Here is a 24,415-nt window from a genome sequence, read left to right as displayed (position 1 = left end):
GAATCTGTTACTAGCAATAATTTTGGACAGTGACAGGCATTTAAATAGTGGTCATTCTAGATCAAGCATTTAAACTGTGATAATTTTAGATCTGATAAACCAACGATGTTGGAACTTGGGAGCATGTGAGAGATATGATTCATTATTTCAAGATCCGTTATAAAGTGAGAGAGTATCCGGAACAATATTAAGCGTTGTGTTTTAAAAGGTTTTAAATGGTTAGCATAGCTTCTCCTTATAACGTTACTTATCGCCTCTACCACCTTTCATTTCCATGGTATTTAGTTCGGTAAACTAACTGGTTATTTTGTTACAGAAAACCCAAAAAAAATAAAGGCAAGATCACATACGGATTTCATTTCCATGGTATTTAGTTAGGTAAACTAACTGGTTATTTTGCTACAAAAAACCAAAATAAAAATAAAGGCAGGATCACATACGGAACAAAATTAAAGGCCACTTCAAAATGGTTTAAATGGTATAGATTTTCTTCATAACGTTGCCTATTGCTTCAACAGTAGGCAATAAACCACGTTCCACTTCCACGCTCATGAAATCCCTACATAGCACACTAAAATTAATTTTCCAATTATTGCATTACTGCATCTCCAATTAATTTTCATTATTGCATCTCCACTGTGGCTCCTTTTTTTCAGTTTAAATTGCCTGCCCCACTCTCCTATATGCACAGAGTCTTGGTTCTTTATTGGGTGACCACGCTTCCTCTGGTTCGCGATTAGCGTGATTTCTACCATCAAGATGGATGGTAAAGGCAAAGGGAAGGCTATTGGTATTGATCTTGGAACAACCTACAGCTGTGTTGCAGTATGGCAACATGACAGAGTGCAATAATTGTTAATGATCAATGAAACCTAACCACTCTTCCATCATTGTGTTTACCCCATCTAAGAGGCTTGTTGGGGTGGTGCCAAGTATCAGAGCACCACAAATCCTCACAATACCATCTTCGATGTCAAAAGACTCACTGGAAGGTGATCACCAATCCCTCTGTGAAGAATGACATGAAACTTTGGCCCTTCACTATTGTCTCTGGAAACAATGGCAATCCTCTCCACCGATTTGATTACAGAGGCGAGCGAAAGCAGTTTACAACCGAAGAGATATCCTCCATGGTTTTAGTGAAAATGATGACCATAGCTGAAACATATCTTGGCTTTGATGTCAAGGATGTTGTGATCACTTTGCCTACTTATTTCACTGATTCTCAGAGGAAAGCTACTAAAGATGTTTCTCTTATTGCTGGACTCAACGTCATGAGAATCATTAACGAACCAACAATGGGAGCTATGGCTTATGGGTTTGACATTGACCTTTACTTGTCCAAACATAAGAAGACAATCCTAGTTTTTGACTTGGGTCGAGGTACCTTCAATGCTTCTATTCTCACTCTTCAGAATAGCCAATTTGTGGTAAACGCTGTTGGAGGGGACATGCATATGGGCGGTGAAGATTTTGACAATAGAGTGCTTAATTGTTGTGTCCAGGAGTTCAAGAAAAAGCAGAAAATGGATTTGAGTACAAGTGCAAAAGCTCTTCGGATACTCCAATCAGAATGTGAGAGGGCAAAAAGAAGTCTGTCTTCTACTGTGGAAATAGTAATTGATATTGAATCTTGCTACGAAGGAATATACTTTCACATAAAGATTGCAAGGGCCAAGTTCGAAGCACTCAATGCTGAATTGTTCGAAAAGTGCATGGAAATGGTCGACAAGTGTCTGGAAGACGTTACGATGACCAAAGAACAGATTGACCGTGTAGTGTTAGTTGGTGGTTCAACACGAATTCCAAAGGTACAGGAATTACTGCGGCAATTCTGTGGGGGAAAGAAACTCTGCAACAGTATCAATCCCGACGACATTGTTGCATAATGTGCTGCACTTCAGGTGGCATCCATGAACAAAGAAGGTGTCCATTTAGTCCTTATGGACGTCACACCTTTAAGTCTTGGAATCGAGAGTAAGGGTGGTGTCATGTCAGTGGTCATTCCTAGAAATACTCCTATTCCCACTCAAAGGGAGGGAAATTTTATTACAATGTTGGACAATCAAGTAAATGTATGTTTTCCAGTTTATGAACTTGAGAGAACTATGACAGTAGACAACAATTTGTTGGGTGAATTTTCTTTGCGTGGAATTCTGGCAGCGAGATGTGGAGTGCCAAAGCTTAAAGCGGCATTTGATGTGGACATCGATGGAATTCTGAAATTTTCAGCTTGGGAGGAGGGTAGTGGGGTAAGTAATCACATTGTTATAGCTAATGACTGTGGTCGGCTCAACAAAGCAGAGATAGAGAGGATGGTGCATGACGCAGAGCAGTTCCGGAGGGAAGATGAAGAAACCAAAAGGGATCGCACTGCCAAATCCAAGTTGGAATGTTATATATACAACATGAAAAGTAGAGTGAAAGAGGTGAAAGCCAAGGGAGCGATGAACATCAGAGGGTTGGAATTTATAGAGCAAATGCTGAGCCGTGTGGAGGAATGGTTAGAGGAAAAAAAGTGGGCGAAGGCCAAAGTACTAGAAGGGAAGTTGAAAATGTTGAAAGAGATATGCAGCCCATTCGCATACAGATCACTCTTCTTTGATTTTCTATCCTTGGAATAATATCGGTTGCAATAGTAGAAGACAATTTTGTATTCTGATCCTTTATGTCGAGTAGAATGTTATTTTGTACTCTGATCCTTGTATTATGTCATATCTAGTAGAAATTTCTTTTTGTATTCCAATGTTTATGTTGATTTCAAATTAGTGCTTAGAAAATTGACATTTTATGTAAAAAAATTCCGCCTGTAACCATGATCTAGACTGGATCTATAGTTGATTGCTATCTGCCTTTCAATGTATTAAAGGGCAAGTCGATAATAGAAATGATATATCAGGTGATTTTGGAGTAAAAATCGAGGATATAATGTGGAAGACTTATGAGTGAGTGTGTATTAATAATGTTGAATATGAAATATCGGATTTATGAATGTTGTAGCTTAACGTGTCATCTCATCTCATCTTAGAATAGGTGTTGTGGTAAGAAGATGCTTGAGCTGGTAAAATCTCCTTTGACAGTCGGGGGTCCATTTGAAAGCTTTGCCTTTCTTTTGTAGAGAGGTGATATGATATGCTACTCTAGAGAAACCCTCCACAAATCTTCGATAGTAACCTGCTAAGCCCATAAATGATCTTATGTCAACTACATCCTTTGGTATTGGCCATTCCATAATGGTTCTTATCTTTTCCAGATCTACGACAATTCCGTCCTTGGTGATGACATGTCCCAAGTATTGGATTTGATCCTTAAAGAAATCACATTTACTATACTTGGCGTACAGTTGGTGTTCTCGTAGGACTTGCAGAACAATACGGAGATGTTCCTTATGTTCTTCCATGTTTCGAGAATAGATTAGTATGTCATCAATAAAGATTAATACAAATTTATCTAAGAATTGATGAAATATGTTGTTCATGAGACACATGAAAGTTACTGGGGCATTAGTTAGTCCAAATGGTAAAACCACGAACTCATAATGTCCATAACGCGTCATGAAAGCAATTTTTACAATATCTCCCTCTTTTATTCTAATCTGATGATACCTAGAGCGGAGATCAATCTTTGAGAATACAGTTGCACCTTTCACCTAGTCAAAGAGATCATCTATCTAGGGAAGGGGGTATTTGTTTTAATGGTCAGCTTGTTTAGCTGGTGGTAATCCATGCACATTCGCAAGGTTTCGTCCTTCTTTTTAACAAATAATACCAGAGCTCCCCAAGGAGACACACTGGGACAAATATACTTATTATCAAGCAACTTTTGGAGTTGCATTTTTAATTTTGTTAGCTCGGGTATGCTCATTCGGTAAGGTGCCTGGGAAACCACAGCAGCGCCTGGAATCAACTCAATAGTAAAATCTATGTCTCTTTTTGTGGGTAGGCCCGGTATTTCATCAGGAAATACATCTGGAAAATTTTGTATCACAGGTATGTTTTCTAATGATAAAGATTTATCTTTAGAGTCAGCATACCCTACTTGTATTACATAAACTTAACAACCTTTTCTGATTCATTTAGCTAATTGGGAGGCTGTTATTGGCCTTAATTGTAGAGGTTTCTGAACACTTTGAATTTATTGTGTCTCTCCTATTTCATCTCGGTAGCTAATAGCTTTTTTTTACAATTTATTAAGGACTAGTGCTTTTCTAACCAGTCCATACCTATCAGAATGTCGTATGACTCCAAGGGTAACACATTTAAATCAGCTATGATAGGTTGACCATCTAAAATCAAAGGGTAGTTACTTTCTTTAGACAAAACTCTTCTTTTTCCCCCTGTGGCTAGCTGTACTAACCATGGGTTTTTAAATTTAACAACTTGTAATTTACATCGTTCCACTACCCTGGGACTAATGTAACTTAATCTAGCCTCGAGATCTATTAAAATAGAGCAAGTCTGGTAAAACATAGTACCTTCAAATTCAACCATAGTTGGTTGAAACTCTGCGTGATGATCTTCAAGAGTTACGTTGATCTTAAGATGCTTCTTGCCACTTCTCCCACAATGGATGCCTCCCGAATTTGTGAGATCTAATTTTCTCCCCTGCATTGAGGGAAAATTTTGACATAATGTGGGCCTTGACATCCCCAACACTGTATAGGTGGTTTGTTAATTAATTCTACTTCAATTCTGTTGGTTTGTTCATTTGTCCTAGTTTCTCTTGGTACCTTAAATATGGGCTTATTCACATTCCGATTACCTTGACCTTTATATAATCGCTTGTTGTTGGTTCTCTTATTTCCCTTGTGGCTTGGAATAAACTTATTTCCCTTCTTTTCTGCCCACCTTTTACTCGCATCTCCCTTTGGTTTATTTTGCCAATAACAAATTCATGCTTTCCGAATGACTTCGTCCATGGTTTTTGGGTTGTCAAATTCCAGCCATTCTTTCATGAACAACAGAAGACTGTTGAAAAACCGCTCTACTTTGGCTTTTTCTTCACGAATATAAGGAACGTATCACAATAATGATGTAAATTTTGTTATAAATTCATCCATAGTCATTTGGCCCAGGTGGAGATCATGGAACTCTTTTAATTTTTCATCATAAAATCTCTCGGTCAAATATTTCTCTTTAAAGAATTTCTAGAATTTCTCCCAAGTTATATTTTGCTCATTGACCCCATGGATTGTTTTTACTTCCTCCCACCACAATGTAGCTTTCCGTTGAAGTTGGAAAATGGCCAGATGGCCTTCAAATTGTATTCATACTCATAAAGCTGGAAATACTTGTTCATCTTAATTAACCATGCTTCTGCAACCTCTTCTTGCTCCCCATCAAAGAGAGGAGGCTTGATTTTACGAAACTCCCCAAGGAGTTCAATTTTCTATTTCTTTTGTGTGGTGTGATCGGACACGTTTCCTGATTCTTTCTCTTGGTTTTCTTCTCCTCCTTCTGTTTCCATATTTTCAGTTCGGAACTATTGTCCCAACTCCAGGTATTATGACTTACTTCAAATATTTCTAGGATAGGGTTTTATGACCAGGCTGCCAAGTCTAAAAGACTATGATATTAGTTCTAGATAGATTTTTTGAGGCCATTGGAGCCGTGGCTCCACTGTTAGTTCTTTTTTGTTTTAAGAATTTTGTTTGAGGCTTTTTTAAAAAGACCTTACGACTTCGACTGAATGTTGAAGGTTTTGGTAAAGAGTTCAGGTCGCCATCCTTGATAATATACAAACATTTTGGAACATTTTAAAATGTATGACTGGAGCTTATTGATATGAAATTTCTTATTGAGACGAGCATTTTCATAATTTAATTGTAGAGTTTCAGATTGTTTTCCTTGTTTATTCAAATGCTGAGATTGGAAACTGAGGGTTATCCTTTCTCAATTTATTTAGAGTATTTGTTTTACGCTTTCATTCTATACAGAGTTATAATGCAGCTCAGAATTGTATGCCTCAATTTGATCTGCATTATTTTAGTTATAGCTTGGTAAATTCTCTCAGCTTGTTGTGAATTAAAGGAAAATGTCTTGACGGCTTCTTTAGAAGTTTGAAATGCTAAAATTTTGATATCTGGGCTAAGACTGTAATCTTCATTTTCTTTTAAAATCTCCAAAAGTCGACTTTTCGTATCTTACAGATTGATTCGTGAGCTTAGATTCTCTTTGTTATTCTCTGTTTGTAGCCATGGAGCTTTTCATAATTAATTAGTGTATGTGTTATGCATTGTCTAGGGTTTAATGCATGTAACAGATTATGGTACATAATCGTGAACAATTTGAATGTGTTGATCTTTAAGCATTCCTGTTTATTTTATCTATCCATGTTTGAAGTTCTTTCGGTTGATAGAAAATTTATCTATTTTTCCTGATTTAAATAAAGACAATGTAGAGGATTTACCCTATCTAGTATTGCGATAGTAATGTTTACAGGAATCTTATCATTTTCCCAATTTTGCTTCTCCATCTAAGTTCTTTGCTAATTCTACTGATCTTAATATAGTTTCTTTCTGTGAATACAACAAGGGTTTTTTCTAAGTTTTCTATTATTACTCTATTCTTACTCTTTGATGAAATATTTCAAAATAAAATAAGAAAACCCTAATGACATACTTTAAGAAATAGGAAACCTTACCTATAATTCTTGCAACAATAATTCACAAATATTATCTCTTAAATTTAGCGAATTTGTGAAGTTATTTTTCTTAGATTTAGAGAATAACTTATACAAGCAATTCTTTACTGATCTGTTTACGTTGGTCTAAAACAATACTTGCACTTTAATTTTCCTCCCTGCCGTGAGATTACCTGCTTCAGTAAGTCTCCCCCCCATGCTATGCTAGTCTAAAACAAGACTTGCACTTTAATTTTCTTTCATGTCGTGAGATTGCTTCAGTAAATCTTCCCCTCGTGCTACTCCTGATTTGAGGAGTTCTCTCTCTCCTCAGAGACTTTAATGTCTACCAACTATCTCATCTTAACTAGACATAGCCATCACAGACTGCCTGACCCTTCAGCATAGTCTCCTTTCATTTTTCTGATCTCAGATACCCCTATCCTCTTGATCTTTTCAGTAAAATACTCTAGGATTTAGTTTTGGAACAGATAACTGTCTCCATAACTAATTACCTAGTAAAACAGTGTTTACCCATAACTGCAAAATTTATTCTTCCATAACTAAATTCCAAAAATAGATTATAATTTAAAAATAGTAACAGAGTGTTTGATTGGAGTAAAAAAATAAATATTTACATTAATGGGAGATATTACATAAAATGATATATATATATATATATATATATATATATATATATAAACCACCCAAAAAACCCATAAAATAAAAATGAGATTGTTAAAAAATTTCAAAAACTTGAGTAAATTTTGTAAATTATTTTCAAAAGTTATACATTAATTAAAAGTCAAACACACCTACTCAAAAATGATTTTTTTATAAATATTTTAGATTTGATGTGTGTATTATTTGTACTATTATAACACTTGGTGTCATATATAAATTTTTTGATTTTTTATTTTTGCATATATATATTTTTTTATTTTTTATTTTTAAAATAAATTTAATGTTGAGAAATTCTTTTTATAATCCCATAAAATTATCATTTCATTTATATGAACCAATTATCATGTTTGTATTGAGGAGGCTAGTGTTATTACTAGGGTTTCGCATTTCCATCATCGAAAATTTAGGGAAGCGCTTGAGATTGAAAAGAGGCCAAGCAATCTCAATAGAGAGGATGGTTGGAAAATCAGTAGGTGTTGGGTCCCAGGACTCTCTTCCTAATCGTTTTTTTTTTTTTTTTTTCGCCCTCCTCTTAATGTTTTTTTTTTTTTTTATTTTTTTATTTATTTAATTTTTTAATTTTATTATTATTATTATTATTATTTATTTTTTTATTTTTTTAATTTATTATTTATTTATTTTTTATTATTTTTATTATTTTATTTATTTTTTTTTTCTCTTTATTATTTTCTCCTTTCATTTAATTATTTTTTTGAGTTAATTTTTTCATTTCTTATAGTCCTTTAATTTTCCATGTGATTTCTAATTAGCTTTTAATTTTAATAATACTTCTGAATAATCACCCTTTTCAATTATATATATATATATATATATATATATATATTTTATATTATTTATTATAAGGTCCCTTATATAACTAATTTTCCATTTAAATTCTAATCAACTTATATTTTTAACTAATTTTCCATTTAATTATTAATTAACTTTTACTTTATATATTTTATAACGTCCTTTATCTAACTAAATTTCCTTTTAAATACTATTTAACTTATAATTTTAATAATATTTTTGGAACTAAATACCCATTAAAAATATTTTTTATATTTCTAAGGGATTGGTACTTAATATTACTAATTAAATTAATAAAATAATTTTGACCTTGGTTCTATAGTCAAACTAGCCGTTGGTCAAGTTAGCCGTTGGAGGCTTTGCTCAGACTATTTAACTTGCTAAGCTAGATCTGTTTCTTCAACTTGTCCTGACGATGAACCACACTAGTTGGTTCGAAACGCGTCGACAAATGGTATCCCATGTGATTTTCGCCGAAAAATCTCTCACAAACTTGATATGGATCACAGAAGCCTAAACTCTATAAATGAACCAATTAAAAAAATAAAAATTTAAATTTTTAAAATATATTTTTTATTTTTAAAATATTCATTTTAACCATTATTTTTTTCAAAAATTTTATAAAATCTTTTTAAAATCTCCCCAACTAATTGAGACTCAAACCAGGTATAAAAATATTTGGATAATCAAATTTATTAAACTATTTCAATAGTTAACGACCAAAAAAATAATTAAATGTGAAATAAACTCCAATTTGTACACTCAGAAAACAGGGAGTATTTTTATACCTTGCTTTGTCTGGAAAGAAGTGTCAGAATCACAGAGGTGCGGGGCATTTAAATATCAATAATTTTGGACAGTGACGGGCATTTAAACAGTGATCATTTTAGATCGCGTGACGGGCATGTTGGGGCAGGTGAGAGATAGGATTCATAATTGCAAGATACGCTATAACTCTTTAGCGAGAGAGTATTCAGAACAATATTAAAGACCATCATTTAAAAGGCTTTAAATTGTTAGCATTGTTTTTCGTTATCACGTTACTTATTGCTGGTACCACCTTCCATTTCCATGGTATTATTTAGTTAGTTAATGTAAACTAGCTGGATATTTTGTTACAGAAAACCCAAAAAAAATTGAAGGCATGCAAACACATGGAACAAAATTAAAGGCCGTTTTAAAATGTTTCAAATGGTATAACTTTTCGTCATAACGTTGCCTATAGCTTCCACCGTGGAGGCATAAACCACGTTCCACTTCCACGCTCATGAAATCCCGGCGTAGCACTCTACGCTGCTCTGTGGTCACTTCATGTCATATCCAAAAGATAGTGGGCACTGCATATGAAGATTGGGGTTACCTTCCAATTAATTTTCATTATTGCATCCCCACTGTGGCTCCTTTTTTTCGGTTTAAATTGCCTGCCCCACTCTCCTATATGCAGAGAGTCTTGGTTCTTTATTGGGTGACCACGCTTCCTGTGGTTCGTGATTTCTACCGTCGAGATGGATGGTAAAGGCAAAGGGAAGGCTATTGGCATCGATCTTGGAACTACCTACAGCTGCGTTGCAGTATGGCAACATGACAGAGTTGCAATCATTGTCAATGATCAGGGAAACAGAACCACTCCTTCCATCGTTGCGTTTACCCCATCTGAGAGGCTCGTTGGGGACGGTGCCAAGTATCAGAGCGCCATAAATCCTCACAATACCGTCTTCGATGTCAAAAGACTCATTGGAAGGCGATTCACCGATCCCTCTGTACAAAGTGACATGAAACTTTGGCCCTTCACTGTTGTCTCTGGACGCAATGGCAATCCTCTCGTCCAAGTTGATTACAGAGGCGAGCGGAAGCAGTTTACAGCCGAAGAGATATCCTCAATGGTCTTAGTGAAAATGAAGACATAGCGGAAACATATCTTGGCTCTGATGTCAAGGATGCTGTGATCACTGTTCCTGCTTATTTCAGTGATTCTCAGAGGAAAGCTACTAAAGATGCTGCCCTTATTGCTGGACTTAACGTCATGAGAATCATTAACGAACCGACAGCGGGAGCTATGGCTTATGGGTTTGACACTGAACTTTACTTGTCCAATCATAAGAAGACAATCCTGGTTTTTGACTTGGGTGGAGGTACCTTCGATGTTTCTATTCTCACTCTTCAGAATAACCAATTTGTGGTAAAGGCTGTTGGAGGGGACATGCATCTGGGCGGTGAAGATTTTGACAATAGAGTGCTTAAATATTGTGTTCAGGAGTTCAAGAAAAAGCACAAAATGTTGGGTATTTTTTTAATGGGAAAATACCAAAACCATACAAACAGACATCACAGAGCCAATGCTCTGTTTCCTTTGTTCCAGGACCTTTGCACAGGGAAACTATTAAAACAGAATGACTCATAACAGTCCATTACACAGCCATAAAACTATTTTCTATTGATTAAAAACAAAAACTGTTACAAACTTCATCCTCTGCGCAGAGAGGGATTCACTGGAGAGACTCTGTCTCTCTCTCGCTTCTGGTCTTCCACTGTTGTGGGTATTACATAAACAATCTCATGCTATCTCTTGGTTTTGCGATGGCAAGCCAATACAATACATCCCTGTTTTCAAATTCTTTTCGCACTGCTGTGCGTTCAATACATTTCCATGAACAAAAAAAACGTGCACAGGGTCAACACCATTACAATGCACCTCTGTTTTACAATGGCGAGCAAAACCATTACATCCCTGTTTTGTTTTAACGCACTGCTGTGCATTTACAAAAATCGCACTACTGTGCGCAGCCACCACATAACACCATTACATAAAAAAATTGTGCGCAGGCACAATACCCATCACCAAAAAAACGCGCACATTACTATACGCTGCCGCAGCCACAATACACCACAACAAAAAAAACATAACGTAACATTTTTCACACACGGGCTTACATAGCCATATATAAAAAAAAACATATAAAAATTAACATAAAGGACGTATGCCCCATAACCTTATTAAAGGGGCCTCCACCAAGATCTACGTAAAACATTAAAGACCATTGAATTCCCTTCTCGGCGGTCAACAAAAAAATCACTCCACGCAAAATCTGATTTGACGCGGGCGGGGTCGGCTGACGTCACTTCGGTGCCACGTGTCGCCACCTCATTCGTCGGGCCCGGTCGTTAAAGTCCGCGCAGCTTCGTGCAGATCCGAGCTTCCTGACCCGATCCAACGCAATTCGCTCGCCAAGGTCACGCAAACAAAACGACCTTTAGCGTCCGGGGAGAGCGGTTTCGGCTGTTGTACAGGGGACGCGTGGCGCCATTTGATTGTGTCGGGGCCCCTGCTACGGATACCGCCTTCTGCGAATGGTGGTGCGGGGAGACCGGGGCGGTTTTCCAAAAACTACCGCGCTGTTGAAATTACAATTTTAACACTCCCCTTTAATTTCAACTGCTGGGCATTAGGACATACCCAAGCACTTCCTCACATAGAGGGATTCCTCAGTACTACTGTTACAAAGATATCTTCCTCACATAGAGGGATTCACCAACTGCTTCTGATGCAGTTCACAAACAAACAAAGTTGTCTTCCTCTTAATAAAGGGATTAACCTGAAACTGTGCTTAAGAGCACCTTCCTCATGACAGAGGGATTCACCATTACAATGTGCTGAAGAGCACCTTCCTCATGACAGAGGGATTCCCCAAGAACTTCACTTCCTCTCATGGAGGGATTACTGCCAAACACTGCCTTAGATGTCGTTTCAAAACAATAAAAATTCATTGCACTGTTGTGCATACTCATTACATTGTTCTTTTATGCTGCTGCATATTCTCTGCTGCACTGTTGTGCCATCTTCTTTACTGTGTCTACCCCACACTGCTGTGTCTACACTTGCACTGCTTGTCCACTTTTCAAAGACAAAATACTCTGTCTTTTCTGGAACAATTACACTGTCCCAACTTACAAATTTACACTGCTGTGTGTAAATATTTCTTACATTCACTGCTGTTGCATATATTGCATTTCAATTCAATGAACAACACATTCATTACAGTTACATATACTGCTGTAAAAAAAATTTCTTTTACATGTGTTGCTGTCCATTACCTTTCATTTCTTCAACAAAACTTCATGCTGCTGCATTTTCTTATTTGCATTGTTGTGTGCTTCTCCTTCTTGCCATCATGCTGCTGTCCATAACTTCATGCTGCTGCATTTTTCATATTCACTGCTGTCCATACCCACAACCATAGACTGTCATCCCTGGGTTTTTATTTGCTGCTGCGTTGCCTCTGCAATTTGCACTGTGGCTGCCTTTTGTTTCATCATACTGCTGTGTGCCCATACACTAACTCTTTACTCTCCATTACTTGCACATAGAGAGAAATCATCCTCACGCTGTTTTGCACTGCATTCTCCACACAACAAAAAAAATTAACACGGGCTGCTGCCTTTTCTTTTTACACCCTTGCTTCACACAATCTTAGTCTTCATTCATTTTTTTTGCACAATGCACTGCTGTGCAATTCCTTTCGATTTGCTGCTGCCACACATTATCATTCACCCATGTGCATTAAAAATCTGTTGTCCATGTTTTTCTTTATGCATTTCTTTGCATGCTGCATTGCATATGAAGAAAAACATTACATTTTTTTTACTGCTGTGTATTGTACTCACTCTGCTGTGAGTATGTTCTCTCACATTTCATAAAAGAAAACTACATTCCATTGCTATGCATTTCAATGCATGTACTCCATAAAAAAATTTCAAACTGCTGTTTTATGTTTTGTCTTCCCACTGCTGTGAGGGTCTCCATGCTTTGCACACTTCTTATTGCGCTGCTGCACTTCACATTTGAGCGCTACCCCTTTTTCTTCTCTGCTTTTATGGCAGATTTAACTTCATATTTTTCCCTTATAAAAGGTCTTCATCAAAGAGTGACTGTTAATACAGTTCAGCAACAAAAATTACAAGCTCCCCTTTAATGTGTGCTTGTCTTCTTTTGGCAGACCCTTCTCAAAACAAATTTAGATCCACTGGGGAGTTCAAGGGGTTTTCAGATTGCCTTTCCTTCCTTCTCCATACTTGTGTAAATTTCTTCTTTTGCATGGGTCTAGCTTGTGTAAGAGCCCATGTCAAGTTACAATCTCGTGCCATATGCCCAATGTTATGACACTTGAAACATTCAACATTGTTCATGAATAACATTTCATGATTTCTTCTAAAATTGTTTCTTGGAGGTTGTCAAAGACCACAACATTTATCTTTATGAAATGCTCTACAGTCTTTTGCCATATGACCAAAGTTTGAGCAAGCATAACAATAACCATAAAATGAACTTTGGTACCTGGGAGATGGAGGTTTCCTTGATGTACTTCTGAAGCCTTGCTGCCTTGAGATCCTTTGATGATCACCATTGCCTCTTGCCTTTTTGCCATCAGCTACATTTCTTCTTGGAGCTGGTTTTCTGCTTGGAGCAGGATTTCTTCTATTGCAGCCTTCATTTTTCTCCTTGCCTTTGCTGGAACTAGGAGCATCACCATCTCTTTGTGGCTTCTTCACATCTCCTTTGCTTAAAGCATCCTCATGCTTGTTTGAGGGTTCACCTACATACCCAAGTCCTGATTTATCAGATGGAGATCTGTGATAGCTGAGCATGTCATCCAAAGCTTGAGAGCTCTTCATGATCTTGTTCATCCCTTCAACCTTCTTCCTGAGGAGGACAATCTCTTCTTCTAACTTTTCACATTCATTACTTTTCTTTGCTAGTTGTTCCTCAGTTTCTTCCTTGCTACGAGTAGCTTCAGCTGCTACTATTTTGAAGGAGATAATCTCTGTCTTCATTTTGGAGATTTCTTCATCTTTTGCTTGACTGCTCTTCATTTTCTTTTCAGCTCCTTGTGCCTGCTTCCTGGCTTCTTGTAGTTCGGACTTAAGGGAGGAGACCTCTACCTTGTACTGTCCAATCTCTTCCACAAGCTTATTCACTCTCTTGTGTCTTTGTTCAAGTTCACTTGTCAAGACATCTTCTTGCTTCTTTGCACTATTCAGCTGATTTGTCATGGATATGACTTCTTCATGATGTTTCTTCTTGCATTGGTCAAGCTCCTTCTTAAGCTTGGCAAGCTCTTCATCCCTTTCTCTTACTTGAAGTTTGATGAGGTCAAGCTTTTCATTTTCAGCTTCTATGATGGGTTCATAATTTTCTTCTTGACTCATTGTTATGGTCAGTGCTCCCTTTGCATGAAGGTCATGCAGTCTGTCCCATATATCCTTTCCTGATGTATATTTTCCTAGATTCCTCTTCACAGAATCAGGGAGTCCATTCAAGATAATCTTTGCTGCTTGTGCATCATACTCCATGGATTCTTTATCCATCTTTCTATCATCAATCACTGATTCCCAGACTTCAATCCCCTCAGACATTAGAAAAGCCCTCATCTTTATTTCCCATACATCAAAGTTTCCATCAAACTTTGGGGTTTCAAATAAAATGTATTCAAATAAATTGTCTTCTATTTTAATAGAGGAGGGAGACACATTTTTAACAGGCCTGGAGGCTTTCTTCTTTGACCTTGCCATTCTTATCTAGGCTTTAAATACTTGACTGTTTTTTTTCTTTTAAATCACTGACTGTTCTCTTAACAGTAACAGAAAGGAAAGCTTTGAAAAATACCTTAACTCTTTTGGCTGAGTCTTCACACTGCTGGAGAAGTTTGACTGCTGCAACAACACCTTCCTTCAGCTTCTTTGAGTCTTCAAAGAGCCTAGACTAGCTCCGATACCACTGTTGGGTATTTTTTTAATGGGAAAATACCAAAACCATACAAACAGACATCACAGAGCCAATGCTCTGTTTCATTTGTTCCAGGACCTTTGCACAGCGAAACTATTAAAACAGAATGACTCATAACAGTCCATTACACAACCATAAAACTATTTTCTATTGATTAAAAACAAAAACTGTTACAAACTTCATCCTCTGCGCAGAGAGGGATTCACTGGAGAGACTCTGTCTCTCTCTCGCTTCTGGTCTTCCACTGCTGTGGGTATTACATAAACAATCTCATGCTATCTCTTGGTTTTGCGATGGCAAGCCAATACAATACATCCCTGTTTTCAAATTTTTTTCGCACTGCTGTGCGTTCAATACATTTCCATGAACAAAAAAAACGTGCACAGGGTCAACACCATTACAATGCACCTCTGTTTTACAATGGCGAGCAAAACAATTACATCCCTGTTTTGTTTTAACGCACTGCTGTGCATTTACAAAAATCGCACTACTGTGCGCAGCCACCACATAACACCATTACATAAAAAAATTGTGCGCAGGCACAATACCCATCACCAAAAAAACGCGCACATTACTATATGCTGCCGCAGCCACAATACACCACAACAAAAAAAACATAACGTAACATTTTTCACACACGGGCTTACATAGCCATATATTAAAAAAAACATATAAAAATTAACATAAAGGACGTATGCCCCATAACCTTATTAAAGGGGCCTCCACCAAGATCTACGTAAAACATTAAAGACCATTGAATTCCCTTCTCGGCGGTCAACAAAAAAATCACTCCACACAAAATCTGATTTGACGTGGGCGGGGTCGGCTGACGTCACTTCGGTGCCACGTGTCGCCACCTCATTCGTCGGGCCCGGTTGTTAAAGTCTGCGCAGCTTCGTGCAGATCTGAGCTTCCTGACCCGATCCAACGCAATTCGCTCGCCAAGGTCGCGCAAACAAAACGACCTTTAGCGTCCGGGGAGAGCGGTTTCGGCTGTTGTACAGGGGACGCGTGGCGCCATTTGATTGTGTCGGGCCCCTGCTACGGATACCGCCTTCTACGAATGGTGGTGCGGGGAGACCGGGGCGGTTTTCCGAAAACTACCGCGCTGTTGAAATTACAATTTTAACACAAAATGGATTTGAGTACAAGTGCAACAGCTCTTCGGAGACTCCGATCAGAATGTGAGAGGGCAAAAAGAAGTCTGTGTTCTGCTGTGGAAACTGTGATTGATATTGACTCTCTCTACGAAGGAATAGACTTTCACATAAAGATTGGAAGGGCCAAGTTCGAAGCACTCAACGCTGAATTGTTCGAAAAATGCATGGAAATGGTCGAGAGGTGTCTGGAAGACGCTACGATGACCAAAGAAGAGATTGACCGTGTAGTGTTAGTGGGTGGTTCAACACGAATTCCAAAGGTACAGGAATTACTGCGGCAATTCTTCGGGGAAAAGCAACTCTGCAACAGTATCAATCCCGATGAAGCTGTTGCATACGGTGCTGCACTTCAGGCGGCGTCCATGAACAATGAAGGCGTCCATTTAGTCCTTATGGACGTCACGCCTTTGAGTCTTGGAATCGAACTTAAGGATGGTGTCATGGAAGTGGTCGTTCCCAGAAATACTCCTATTCCCACTCGAACGGAGGGAAATTTTACTACAATGTTGGACAATCAAGTAAATGTATGTTTTTCAGTTTATGAAGGTGAGAGAACTATGACAGCAGACAACAATTTTCTGGGCAAATTTTCCTTGCATGGAATTCCAGCAGCGAGATGTGGAGTGCCAAAGCTTAAAGCGGTGTTTGAAGTGGACGTCGATGGCATTCTGAAAGTTTCAGCCCGGGAGGAGGGTAGCGGTGTAAGTAATCACATTGTTATAGCCAATGACTGTAGTCGGCTGAGCAAAGAGGAGATAGAGAGGATGGTGCGTGACGCAGAGCGGTTCCGGAGGGAAGATGAAGAAGCCAAAAGGGATCGCACTGCCAAATCCAAGTTGGAAAGTTGTATATACAACATGACAAGTAGAGTGAAAGAGGTTAAAGCGAAGGGGGCGGCGAACATCAGAGGGTTGGAAGCTATCGAGCAAATGCTGAGCAGTGTAGAGGAATGGTTAGAGGAAAACGAGTGGGCGAAGGCCAAAGTCTTGGAAGGGAAGTTAGAAATGTTGAAAGAGATATGCAGCCCATCCACATACAGATCACTCTTCTTTGATTTACTGCCCTTGGAATGATATCGGTCGCAAAAGTAGAAGGCTGTTTTATATTCTGAGCCTTATGCCGAGTAGAAGGTTATTTTGTAGTTTGATCCTTGTATTTCGTATTATGTAGTATTTAGTAGAAGGTTATTTTGTAGTGTGATGTATATGTTGATTGCAGATTCAGTACTCAGAAGTTTTACACTTTAGCCAGGATCTTGACTGCCAGTGGAATGATATAGATTGCAAAAGTAGAAGGCTATTCTATATTCTGATCCTTATGTCGAGTAGAAACTTCTTTAGTACTTTGATCCTTATATTTAGTGTTTAGTAGAAGGTTGTTTTGTATTCTGATGTATATAATTGCAGCTTCAGTACTCAAAAAATGTACACTTTAACGAGGATCTGGACGGGATATGTAGTTCCATAGTTGACCGCTATCTGATAATACAAATGATATATCAGTTGATTTTGATTTTATCTGATAATATAAATGATATATCAGTTGATTTTGGAGTACAAATCAAGGATATAATGTGGACGACTTATGAGTGGCGTGCTTATTATTGACGGTGAATATGAAATATAGGAATTTCGAATATGGTAACTTTAACTGTTAACCGTAGCGGTTCTATAATCTGATCTATTTTATAGTGGAAAATAAACCAGTGTAAGATGGTAATAAGTAAAAGTCGTTTAGTTTAAAAATATTTAAATTAAAATAAAAATATTGAATTCGAATCGGTGTAAGTTATTTAGTTTAAAAATAGTTAGATTAAAGTAAAAATATTGAATTTAAATTAAAGTTGAAGTTTATATTTTATTTAATATAGATTGATTTTTTTGTTTTTTTTTTTTTTTTTTTAAGGACATAAACCAACAAAACAATGTCTGGACTTCCTATAATGGGAAACTAGTCCAGTTCAAAAATAAAATTGCAAGTGTTATCTTGCTGCCTGTGGAGGGGAAACCAACAATTACGCATAGTATTTAACCAATTTTTCAAAGGAAAAAAAAAATCATTAAAGTAACCATATGACAGCGAGTTTTCCTAAAAGCCCCGAAAAAATGAGATATCATAATTCCCAGAACCTGAGATGCGAAGACACTTGGCAAGTTGTATGGCTGGTCAAGTTTCATGCTAGTAAGTCAGGTGTTATGCAACGGCGACAGGGGTTCCTCAACGACGAAACACCTGCATTCATCCATGGCTTCTTCTGCCTGCTGTGTTGCTCCCATGTCATCTTCCCGCTACTCCGGGTGTTCCTCCATGACAAAACATCTGTAAGGATCCATGTCATCGTCTGCTTGATGGTCATTGTCCTTCCCCTCCTCAGTTTGTGTGTCCGGAGGAGTGCCTGCTTTGCCCTAGCATAGTGTGTGCTTCCCTCGAGCCTGGCTGGCTCAGCGCTGGTATGGCATCCACCTTCAGTCGCTGGCTCCTCCTCATGGAAGGTAATGGAGATGGTAGCGGTGATGATGGGCTGGTTTAAGGAACAACGGTAGAGGAATTGGGCTGAGTGGAGGGGCGGCTGTGGACTTGAGGGAATTTCACTGGGTGGCGAGTCAGAATGCGTCGGTTGGAGGTGAAGAGGTCGTGAGCGGCGTCTGTCGCTGCGAGTATTTGGGTAACGATTTGAAGGCAGATGAGCCGAAGGGGAGGAGGTGTCAAAGGCCGGAGACAAAGAAGAGCCTCTGCTACCCCCTCTTCGACTACGCATTCTACGACGAATTCTGGGCATATTGACACCAGGGATAGGAGGATGTCTGCAGGGAGACAGTTCAGAGAGATGAGAAGGCGCAATAGGTTCAGAGGTTGGCTCAGAGGAAGGATTAGCTACAGACGCAGGGTGGAAAATGAAATTGCAGACCAGGGTTTGAGTAAAATGAATGCCCGCGCCGAGATTAATGCAGCTAAGGATGTTGTAGCGCCTACCCATAGCAGTGCGAGAGCTTGGTTTCGCTGCTGCCAAAGGAATTGGCATTGCAAAGGCAGATGATTAGACACTGGGGCGGTGGAGTTAATATTACCAAAAGTCATCATTGAGCAGAGCCGAGGCAGGTAGATGCAGGGGGTTTGAAGACAGTGCCGACCAAATTTCCATTTATGGCCACTGTTAATACATTTTATGGATTGGTGTGCAGGATTACGGAGGGCCATGTGGCAAGGCCACTTTCCGTCCCATTCTGCCACCAACATATTAACTGTGTTGTGCACCCGCATCCGGGATATTTAATATAGATGTTATAATTGGTAAATTAAAGTATTTTGTTAATTTTATTTTTGCAAGGTGGTAATGGAGAATTCAATTCTATCTAAAAACAATATTAATATTTTATTATAATAATAATGTTATTGTTTAGATTGTAAAGTAGTGTAAAGTATTTTTGGTGAAGAGTATATATTTGTGAAAAATAGATTGAATATATTCCTTGAAATACATAAATGATATGCTAAAATCATATATCTTTTTTACTATAATTTAATATATTTGTTAAAATTCATTTTATTTGGCACTTAAACCAAATTTTGTAATAAACAATAAATAAATATACATGTAATGTAAATAAATGCTCGCTGTTTCTAAAACAATTATATAATAATTAAATGAATATATATTAATTTTTCAAATGTATATATATTCAATGAAAAATTATGACTTAAATCAATTTTTACTTAATAAGTTTATCCCATTTTATTTATTTATTTATGAAAAACATTATTTAATTTGACTAACAAAATTTTAAAACTGTTAATTAAAAATATTTATTAATTTTGAATTTGTTAATTCACAATATTTATTTAAAATGTAATTTAAATATTATAAAATAAATAACTTACATTTTAATTAATTAATGGTTAATAAGATTTCACTTTATTATTATTAGTTTTTTTGACCACTGTTAATTTAGCATTAACCAATGCAATTTATAATATTTAAATTTGGAAAATATTTTTTTTCAATATTATTTAAAAAAAAAAAATCACACATTTGATTGCACCATAACTTGAATGTCTTATTGCAACTTTTGCATAAGATAAAACTGCTTGGATATAATTTATGTCATAATTTATGGATATGGTTGTAATATTTATGCATTAATTTTATATATTTGTTTAGCCAATTTTTATTCTTAAATTTTAATGATGTAAATAACACATTCATCATGATTTGCTTTCCTTTTATAATTGTGTAAAACAAATTTTAATGTTTTTATTTCTTAATATATATTCAAGTTATTTATTGGACATCATACTTACAAAAGCATACAAATAATCATTCGCAAGAGCCACTTTCTACAACCTAGTATGAAAATGTTGTGTAATTATGTAAGTCTCAATCTTAAGTATATTTTTTACAATAAAAAATAAAATAATGTCCAATATCATATAATGTTAAAAAACGAATCCAAACAAAAAGAGCGTGTTTGCTATAACAGAAAACAAAACAAAAAATAATTAGTCTTAATTATAAAGGATCGATATTTCACACCAATAAAATATTTCATTTTGACTAATAGCCATAGATAAAATATTTTGAGTTCTTAAAGAAGATAATTGTATATCAAACTTTTAAGAATGATTACGTATTTAAAATCAGGAAAAAAAAAAATGTTTTTTTCATTCTTGAATTTTTTTTATAAAAAATTACTTTAATATTTACCATAATAAAATATTTGAATATTTAAAAAAAATTAATTGAAAGTAAAAAGGTTTGATAATTTTTTAATACCAAACAGACGTTTAATTCATTTAATTTTAAATATAGAAATTTCAACCGAGTCGTAAATAAAGTATGTTAATATCCATTTCAATACATATTAATAACAAAACAAAAAAAAATAATGTGATTTATAAATAAAATATTTCAATGTCCATGTTAAATAAAATATCTTAATGTCAATCATATCTATATTATACATGGCTTAAAAATAAAATTATGTGTATGTTATATAAAGAAATTAAAATTATAAAATAAAATAAATAAATAAATTTAATTAAAAAAAATATTTTTATGGTTAAAACATTTAAAATAGTCTTAATATTTGACTTATTTTCAAATATGTTTTGCAGTGTATATTGTCTAAAATCTATGAAAGATTTGGTGTAATTGCAAGGCTTGAGCTACAAAATTCAAGTGTCAATGGGGATTTTCAAGGTATTGAATCCATAATATACTTAAATTTAATTTTAAATTTTAATCCATTTACTCATTTAAATATGCAATATCTTGTTTGAAGGCAAAAGTGAAAATAAACGCTTGGCTAAGAGCATGTAAGGAGCACAACTCATGACACATCGAAGACTGTGATAAAATGGTGTTGAGGTTGAATTTTACAGTAGAAAGATCAATATATTCTTTGTAATCTCTTTTTTATAAACTGATACAAAATTTTCTATTAATAAAGATTTAACTTCTAGTGATAAAAAAGAGTTAGTAGAATCTCACAATGATTGATTTGGGAGCTCAAGTCTTCAACCAAATGAATAAACTAATCATGTTGATATATTGAACTAGAAACTAGAGAGATACATCACTTTACATATGTCAATTTAAGTCAAAGATACCCACTAAGCACTGGAAATACTTTTAAGAAAACCATGGACAAAACATTGAGCATATAAAATTCATTTTAGTCTGATATGACGATTGGTGACAAAGGAGAAGTATGAGAGGGTGGAGAAGTAACAGCTAGTGGATCATTAACAATAACAAGGATATCTATTGTCTCCTCGAACCCGAATCCGAGAGGACATATTTCTCCACCCTACACAAACGTGAAACAATATCATCCAAGAAGAAACACACATTTCTAAGAAGTCTCTTAGAAATACCTGGAATAGGGAAGGAAGAGCAAGTGAAATCCTAGAAGCCCATTGTCAATGTCATATATAAGCAACAAGGCATTTTCTTATGCCAAATTTGGCATACTGTAAGGGCTTCCCATATGGGTAAGGACATAAAGAATTATTATGTGTTAATTCCTTATCAGATTTGGATTTGGATTGTGTATTTGTAAATTCCTTCCACTTTGGTAATTTGTATTGGATTATATATATATATTAAAAAAAAATTATTTGTTAGCATGAAAACCATTTTATCTTTTTTCGAAAGGAAATTTTTTTATTTATTAATTAGATTAAACTAATATTATTATATGTTTTTATATTATTATATATTTGCATTCAGTTTCTTTGAATAAAGATGGCTAACAAGGTTTATGAAGGCAGATTATCAATCCAAAAGGTAGTCTTTCATTTCATTATCAAATCATGGCATGAATTTTGTATACTATCCTACTCCTCTTGCAATTGAGGACATCCCATAGATTATTAATTATTGTCATGTTCCTTCCATAATTGCTATCAATGCAGCTGAGTGTCATTAACATTTCACTTACTAAGCTATAGTTACCATATGAGCAGTGTTGAATATATATATATATATATATATATATATATATATATATATATATATATATATATATATATATAATTGCACAATAAATTTATAGATATCTTCAAATGATTGCCATAAGTTTACGCATTTTTATATTCAAAATCATTTGGTAGGGACTATGATGTTGTAACAACCCTAGTTAAAAATCCATGTAATAAAGTTAATAAAGCAAAATTAAGACCAAGGTCATGGGACACATATTCCAAGATAAAGGTTGGAAAAACCATAGTGATGGGGATCACTGTTAATTAATTAATGGCTATGGAAATTGAAAAATGATTTAGAAAGGCAAAGAGGGATTAATTGGCATATTATTTATGAAATAATGTAAAATAGGAGAAAAATAAGGTGAAAGGACATCACAAAATTGCATGTGAGAAAAATTGAAGGAAAAATAAAGGAAAATGAAGAAAATTGAGGCCTCAATGATAAAAAGGATTCTAAGGATCAATTCGCAGACTTTTGTCAGTTTTAGTATGGAGCTCTCTTCTATTCTCTCTCTCACACTCTTGCACACATAGCGAAATCTTGGACCATTCTTGGAGCACATTGGATTTGGAGAAAGAAGGCAAAGAAAGGGTGATGGTAGGAAGCGTTTAAAGTGTTGGACTTGTGGCAAGGATCATCGTAGGAGAGATTGTCCACAACATCAGGGTGGAAGACCACAAATTTATAGTGCTCAAGAGGCATAGACAGTTGGGGATGTTGGACAGAGTATTCCATGAATCTATGCAACATTGGATAATAGGCAGGCTGGTAATTAAGCATCTATGATCGAGGCATATATTATCAAGATGGACGGTAAGCTTTGTGATCAAGTTGTTTATATTTTAATTAACCCTAGAACTAATTATAGTTATGATAATCCTAACCTGGTGGATAAGTTTGGTTTGAATAAAGAAGTGCATGAAAAATATGGGTTAGTGCAGTTGGCTACAGGCACAAAGAAAAGAGTTCATCATTAGATAAGAGCTTGTGCATTTGAGCTTAATGGAATGTCTACGTCAATGCATCTAAATGTTCTTGTGTTGGCATGATACAATATGTTATTGGGTATGGATTGGCTATACATTCACGGGACTAAGGTAGATTGTTATGATAAGGCTATTGAGTGCGTGGATGACAATGGGGAACAAAGAATATTGCAGGGTAAGGAGAAGGCTACATCAGTTAGAACGGTCACAGCTATGCAGGCAAAGAGCAGTTGTAGGAAAGGATGTGTCCTTTTTGCAGTGCATATTTCCATAGAAAAAGGTAAGGATGTTGAGGATTCTGAGGTCTTTATAGGTGCCCAGTTTTGCAACAGTTTCATGATGTGTTTGCAACAGAGTTTTAGGGTTTCTGCCTCACAAGGAAGTGGAATTTTCCATTGAGTTGGTACCAGGAGTAGAAACAACATCAAAGGCACATTACAGGATGAGCATACTAGAGCTAGTGGAATTGAATTTATAGTTGAAGGAAATTCTTAGCAAGGGATACATTAGGCCAAGTGTTTCATCTTCGATGCACCAGTGTTGTTTGTGAAGAAGAAGGATGGTACTCTCGGGTTGTGTATCGATTACCGACAGTTGAACAAGTTGATGATTAAGAACATGTATCTTCTATCGAGGATTGATGACTTTTTTTATCAGTTGAAGGGAGAAACAGTGATCTCGAAGATTGATCTGAGATCGAGATACCATCTAGTACACATCGAAGAAGAGGATATCTACAAGAATACCTTCCGGACCAGGTATGGGCATTATAAGTTTGTTGTAGTTCCTTTTGGTTTGACTAATGCTCCGGCTAATTTTATGTGCTTGATGAATAGTTTATTATGTCCTTATCTAGACAAGTTTGTTATTGTATTCATTGATGAAA

The 24,415-nt window shown here is 36.0% G+C and overlaps 2 protein-coding genes and 1 pseudogene across 2 annotated transcripts; all 3 read left to right on the top strand.

The window, feature by feature from the left end:
* Nucleotides 1–1,022: 1,022 nt before the first annotated feature.
* On the top strand, nt 1,023–1,889 carry LOC149266481 (heat shock 70 kDa protein 1-like). Its single transcript, XM_089408402.1, has one exon. The coding sequence runs from the start codon at nt 1,023–1,025 to the stop codon at nt 1,887–1,889; it is 867 nt and encodes a 288-aa protein (XP_089264528.1).
* Nucleotides 1,890–1,913: 24 nt separating this feature from the next.
* Nucleotides 1,914–2,624, top strand: LOC149266480 (heat shock 70 kDa protein 4-like). The gene has a single exon (XM_089408395.1). The coding sequence runs from the start codon at nt 1,914–1,916 to the stop codon at nt 2,622–2,624; it is 711 nt and encodes a 236-aa protein (XP_089264521.1).
* Nucleotides 2,625–9,620: 6,996 nt separating this feature from the next.
* On the top strand, nt 9,621–17,129 carry LOC149266479 (heat shock cognate 70 kDa protein-like; annotated as a pseudogene).
* Nucleotides 17,130–24,415: the final 7,286 nt, after the last annotated feature.

The sequence above is a fragment of the Pinus tabuliformis genome, chromosome 6 (genome assembly GCF_031772625.1).
Source record: "Pinus tabuliformis cultivar Carrire ecotype Pingquan chromosome 6, CPIR1, whole genome shotgun sequence".
NCBI lineage: Eukaryota > Viridiplantae > Streptophyta > Pinopsida > Pinales > Pinaceae > Pinus > Pinus tabuliformis.
This window is presented reverse-complemented; position numbering and strand designations above follow the sequence as displayed.